This window comes from Ananas comosus, linkage group 14 (assembly GCF_001540865.1).
Source record: "Ananas comosus cultivar F153 linkage group 14, ASM154086v1, whole genome shotgun sequence".
Taxonomy (NCBI): domain Eukaryota; kingdom Viridiplantae; phylum Streptophyta; class Magnoliopsida; order Poales; family Bromeliaceae; genus Ananas; species Ananas comosus.
Genome location: NC_033634.1, coordinates 9,093,463 through 9,099,565, shown reverse-complemented (window position 1 = coordinate 9,099,565; position 6,103 = coordinate 9,093,463). Strand labels below are relative to the sequence as shown.

The following is a 6,103-nucleotide window of genomic DNA, read 5'->3' as shown; positions in this document are numbered from 1 at the left end:
GTGTAGAAGAATCTAAATTTCTTCAAATTTTGATAGAAAATACTTTAAACTATATAGATTAAGGTTAACATTCTTGATCTTGAATTTAAAAGTCCTATACTCAAAATTTAAAGATTATTAAATTTTCACCGTCCATTTTGATATAATTTATTTACTAAGTAAACGATATCGAAAAAAACTTAAATTTTATTCCTAAGACATTCATATACCCTAGATCATATTTAACGGTGTGGATCGTTGATTTGAACACCCTATGATCGAAAACAAACACTATAGTACCGGAGCTCGGTACTATAGATAGTATAGTAGCCTAATTCTATATATATATATATGACTTTCAAATCCTAGAGGTGAGTTTTAATTAGATTTTAGAAAGTAAGTTTTAGGTTCTTTTGATTGTTGGGGTTCTAGATTTGAAAATATGATTCTAAAAATCAGAATCAAATTTTATAAAAAATATTATCAAACACTTTATTGAAAAAAAAATTCTTTTGCTTCTTTAATCACTTTCCAAAATTAGGCCAAGCACCCCACCGGCCTAGTTTAGTAACACTGTGGCCAAAAGCACTAAATTTATATTATAAAAAGTCTAAAAATTTCAAAACTCTTCTAATCTTTTCTTTTTTTATACTATATGGTGGTGGTTGCAACTACACCACAGAACTGGCAGACCCGGCAATCTTAACACGTACACGTGTGTACTCATAGATTACCCGTAAATTCGTGGGTACAAATATTAATTTTTTTAATAAAAAATTATCGATAAAATGAGTGGATATCGCCCGTTAAATTATACGCAGTTTGGGCAACTAGTGGGTATATCTGCATATATATATATTTTTAAAAAGATTTTAAAAAGTGAAAACCTAAAAACTCCCCTCGTTTTAGTCGTCCCTAAAATCCTACCCCTAATATTTTATTGTATTATTTTTTTAATTATCTATTATATGTTGTGATGTTTTAAATAATAAATTAAGTTTTGGTCTTTTTAAAATAAAATATATGCTATTTGTGTTTGAAAAATATAAGAATAAAAGAGGAAAAAATATCGTCGTGAATAACTCGTATATCCATCAGTCCATTCGCAGTCGGATATAGATAAAAATGATGACTACCGAAAAATTTATGGATAAATTTTATCCTTGCCGCCCACATAACCCGTGAATGTAATAACCATCCTATTAGTTGCCTAACCTGCTGGTAGGATGCCTAACCCGCCCATTTGCCTGATCTACGTAAAAGTATATATACATATATAGCCACATACTGCACTGTAGAGGCGTGTACATGTAACCACATGCTTCTAAGGCAGCAATAGCAGCTGTAACTTTAAGGCACTTAGCTACCGTTTGGTTCGGGGTTAAGGAAAAATTATTTATTCCAAGGATAGGGTTAAGTTCAGGGTTAAGATGGGATTAGAGTATTTTTGTGTTTAGTTAGGGATTGGAGTTAGTTCAGGAGAGTGAAAAATAGTGTTTGGTTGAAGTAGGTGGGATAATAAGGATAGTGAGTTCTTATGAATAGAAAATAATGTTGGGTTGAGATTTGGTGAGGTGAGGTGAGGTGGAATTAGCTAATCCGAGCCCATTTGAGATGGGATTAGCTAAGCCCACCCATTTTTGGAGGTGATTGGAAATAATATGGACGTTAAGGGGTTATCCCGCCCCTTAACCCCCAACTAAACAAACGCTTAAGAAAAAATTATAAACATTCCCAAACTTTTTAAACCGTAAATAATAATAAAAAAAGAATATTTTTAATCATCACATTATCAAACTTAGCTACGCTTTAGTAGTCCTAGCTAGGTTGCGTCTGACTTCCTCTTGACTTAATTGTTTACCCGAAGAAGATTCCATCTGAGGTGTAAAGTCGTTAATCGGCCTAGCCAGTAACGTTGGGTTACTTGTATTAGACTAATGATTATGGACGGCAACTGATAATTAATTGCAGGAAATTAATCAAGCAATATGCAATCCGAGAGCAGGCGATTCAATAATTTATACACAGTAATCTTTCTCAAAAAAATAAAAGAAAAAAAAAAAACAGCAATGAATAATGGGGCTAATTAATTACTACTACTTACTTTTGGTCGACGATCATGGCGGAGGCGAATCCCCCCTGGGTGGGCTTTCCGTCGGTGTAGACATCGTTGTAGGACCATATCTTCTTGCCGCAGTACTGCTCGTCGCCGGACTTGCACGACCCGCATTCTCTGCAGCACCCGACGATAACCCCGGCCCCCACCGTCTCCCCCACCTTGAACTGCCTCACTGCACTCCCCACCTCCACCACCTCCCCCACCACCTCATGCCTTAAATATCATCACCTCGTCATCGTCAAACAAAATAAATGAATAAAAGAAAAAAATCACAAATTCAAGTCCACCTATATAGCTATGCACCTTTTATTTATTAATGATTAATTAATTAATATATAATAATAGGCAGGCAGCGCCGGTAATAAATTTGCATTAACTACTAGTAAATTAATTCATCCAATTTGTTCATTGTATACAAATTAACTAGCTAGACTGATTTTGACCGAACTCAATAACTATATATAATCTGATACATATAAAATAAAAAAAAAACACGGACGCAATTAATGTCGTTAATTACCATTAATAATTAGTAATTGCACTGCACATATATAGCCATGTGATAATATAATCATCAGAAGCTTTCTTTTTTTATTCAAACGGGCCCGGCCATCGTATTCACAGATGGTCTATATTATATGGTAGCATTTCGCGTCATATGTATATATATATATATATATATATATATGNATATATATATATATATATATATATATATATATATATATATATATATGAATTATATCTAAATTTTTGAGAACTTGAAATTTAATTGGTTTCCAGTTTTGTAAGAATTACTTTAAACTTTAAATTGTTTATTCATTTATCTAAAGAGCACAAAAAAAAAAAAGGAAAAAGAATATATAGGATAAAATATGTTGCACGAAGAAATAGGTAAGATTGAATAGTAATCCATTAAAGTGAAAATTGAGGCCCCAATCAAAAGTCGTCGGCGCACCATGTTCTCGGTGCCTGCCAATTTCTGGTATCAGGGTTGCAAGTAAACTGTGCTCTTATTCGCTAGGTTCAAAGTTTTAAAATAAAATTCTAATTCCCTAAATATAATTTACAAATAATTAAAAACTATTTAGCATGCAGAGGACAAAAATCTGTTGGACATCATCCCCAAACTATTTAGTTTGTCATCATCCCCAAACTATTTAGTTTGTGGACATTGCGGATGGGTGCCAGGTGGCCCATCCGACGGCATCCATGAAAGAAAAGAAAAAAAAAAAAATTGACACCCTTTATTTTTAGACAGAGAGAGAGAAAGCAACAGAGGGAGAGAGAGGAGTGCAACCGTGGGATGGGTCACGTGGCGCCCCTCCGCATGGTCCCCAAGCTAATAGTTTGGGGATGATGCCAAGCAAATTTTTGTCCGCATGGAGAAGCCACGGAAAGAAAAATTGTTAGATTCACTAATAATAATAATAATAATAATAATAATAAATTTGCAATTTTTATATATAGAGCTGTTAAATGCCATTAGGTAATTAAATCCACCATAGTAAATCCCGATTTTAAGTTCTTCTTAATTTCTTATATTATATTAGCTTCTGGTACATCCCAAGTGGATTCTATATCTCTTATACTTTCTTCATCGAAGATGAGCGATCATTTCCTATCTATCAAATTAATTTTCACTTGTTATTAAAAAATATTAAAGTTTCTTTTTCTGCAAATATTAGAACAGAGGTATAAAATCTATTTCTCTTTAATTTGTAGTGTACAAATAAAATTTCTCATATTAGAAATGGGATCTACGATCGATGATGCACTCGCCGGGTGAATTAATTAATGCAGTAATTTCTGCGTCTGTGTGCGTATATACACGAACACGAACACGAACACGAACACGAACATAGCATATATGTATAACATATATACACAGATACGTACCCAGGGACCATGGGATAGTTGGACATGCCGAGGTGGTTCTTGGTCTGGTGAATGTCCGTGTGGCAAACCCCGCAGTACTTCACCTTTATCACCACGTCCTCCGGCCCCGTCGTCCTGCATGCACATGTATATAAATAAAAAAAATATATATATATATACTTATTAATATTGCTAGTTATCGTGTGTGTGTGTGTGTATATATATATATATATATATATATACATATATATATATATATATATATATATATATTTTGGTGGTATATATAGCGGGCGTATACCTTAAGGTGTAGGTAAATGGGGACAAAATCCCACTGGGGTCTCTCGCCGCCCATCCGGTGACCTTCCTCTCCGAAGCAAGGCTCCCCATTAAAACAAAATTACTTGCTGCGTATGCTGCTCCAAGAAGAAGAGATCGGTCGAGAGATCGAGTTGGGGAATTGATATCAACTCTTATTAGTGCCTAATTATTATTGTAGCTTTTGCGGCGGGCGCTTGCTCCTCCTATGTAATATATAGGGGGTTTTTGGGTACCAAGTAGAAATATAATATGTGGGGTAACTGGTAAGAGAGAGAGGGAAAATTAGAGGTGTTGGTGAGACTAACAGTGGATGATGAGGAGTGATGGTTGTTATATTTATAGCCATATAACAGCGATCGATGGAGTGAGTGCTCGGAAAGGACAAAAAAGACAAAAAAGAAAAAAAAAAAAAAGAAGGCGCCAGAAAGAACGGGTGTTTGTTATTTTTGATAGGGAGGTTACGGGGCACTAGAGGGAAAAGCAAAGTTTAGGATTGAAAATGAATGATCGCGGAGTGGGTGAGTGCGGTAGGTGGGGGAGGTGACTCGCGAGAAAGAAGATGACGTGAGGTTGACGTCTCTTCAGGGGTTTATGTTTTTTTTTTTAATAAAAGAAATACTAGTTGGGGAGTCAATTTATAGTTTTCAATTTATTTAAAATTTTAAATTTAAATAATTCTTTTAAATTTTAATACTAAAAAAATTATATATAAAAATATTTTTTTGATGTTCACTCTTCTTGAATGCAAGGAGAACATTGCTGATTTTTAAATTGGAGAACGGACAGGAGTAACGTCCATCCTTTTGATGCGTGCAGCCGATGGTTGTTGCGTGGGTGGTGCTTCATCGCTTTCTCCGAACCAGCGACGTCTTCTTTTTGGTTGAACCATCCCCAACCTAGCAAGGTAAAAATTAATCTGGCCCACTCGACTGATACTTATTATTGAAAAGCAGCGGCTCCATTCTTTTTTTGTTTTGATCTCATTATATATATATATTAATAGTATATAAAATTATGATCTATAGTATTATCTATAATTATAATTAACCTTATTGATATATCACTATGAGTGCGTTTGGTATGATTTTGGAAGGTACGGAGCGTTCAGTGGTTCAAGTCATTTTCGATGTTTGGACTTGCGAATCGAACGAATCGGCTCGTTTAGATATTGATTAGCTAGGTTTTGAAGTATCTAAAAAATAGAATTGTTTACGATTTTCGATGATCATTTGCCGTAGTGATCGAAAAGGGTTAATAACGGGTGGAAAATAAAAAATTCGTACAAAAATATTGAGTAAATATGAGATTAAAATTTTAGATCAAATTAGTGATTTTTATACGTGTTATAAAACATTTTTATCAAAATTTATTGTAATTTGATTTAATGTTCATATATATATTTGTATGATTTTATTTTCAGCGATTTATTTTCAGGCCCCCTTCGATCCGGCTAGGCAATGATATCGAAATCCACAAATTTATTTTTAAATGGATTCAATACTCTAGATTAACTCTAACGGAGGACAAGGTCTGTTGCTTCCCAGAGCAAGCCGATCGTCATTCGAAAGTCATCCAAATCGAAAGTAAACTTGAAAGCACGACAGGACTCTGTGCCCAGGAGCGGCATAACCAGACGCCCACGATGATATATAATATATATATATATATAGAGTAGGGCTAGAATACTTGTAAAAGTATCATGGGGGTGATACTTGTGTGTTTTTAGCCCTTGGATGGAGAGATGTGAGGTTGAGATGATGGTGGTAGGTGGTGGTAGGTGGTGGTAGGTGGAATAGTGTTTAATCC

General features: G+C 34.5%; 1 protein-coding gene across 1 annotated transcript in view; it reads right to left on the bottom strand.

Annotated features, from left to right (window-relative positions):
- LOC109720066 (probable cinnamyl alcohol dehydrogenase) overlaps positions 1-4,627 on the bottom strand; it is a 14,373-nt gene extending 9,746 nt beyond the window's left edge. Inside the window, exons 1-3 of the mRNA XM_020246945.1 lie at positions 4,278-4,627; positions 3,998-4,111; positions 2,084-2,311 (exon numbers count right to left, since the gene is read on the bottom strand). Of these exons, the coding sequence (XP_020102534.1) occupies positions 2,084-2,311; positions 3,998-4,111; positions 4,278-4,366 (431 nt within the window). The 5' untranslated portion in view covers positions 4,367-4,627. The remainder of the gene's footprint in view (positions 1-2,083; positions 2,312-3,997; positions 4,112-4,277) is intronic.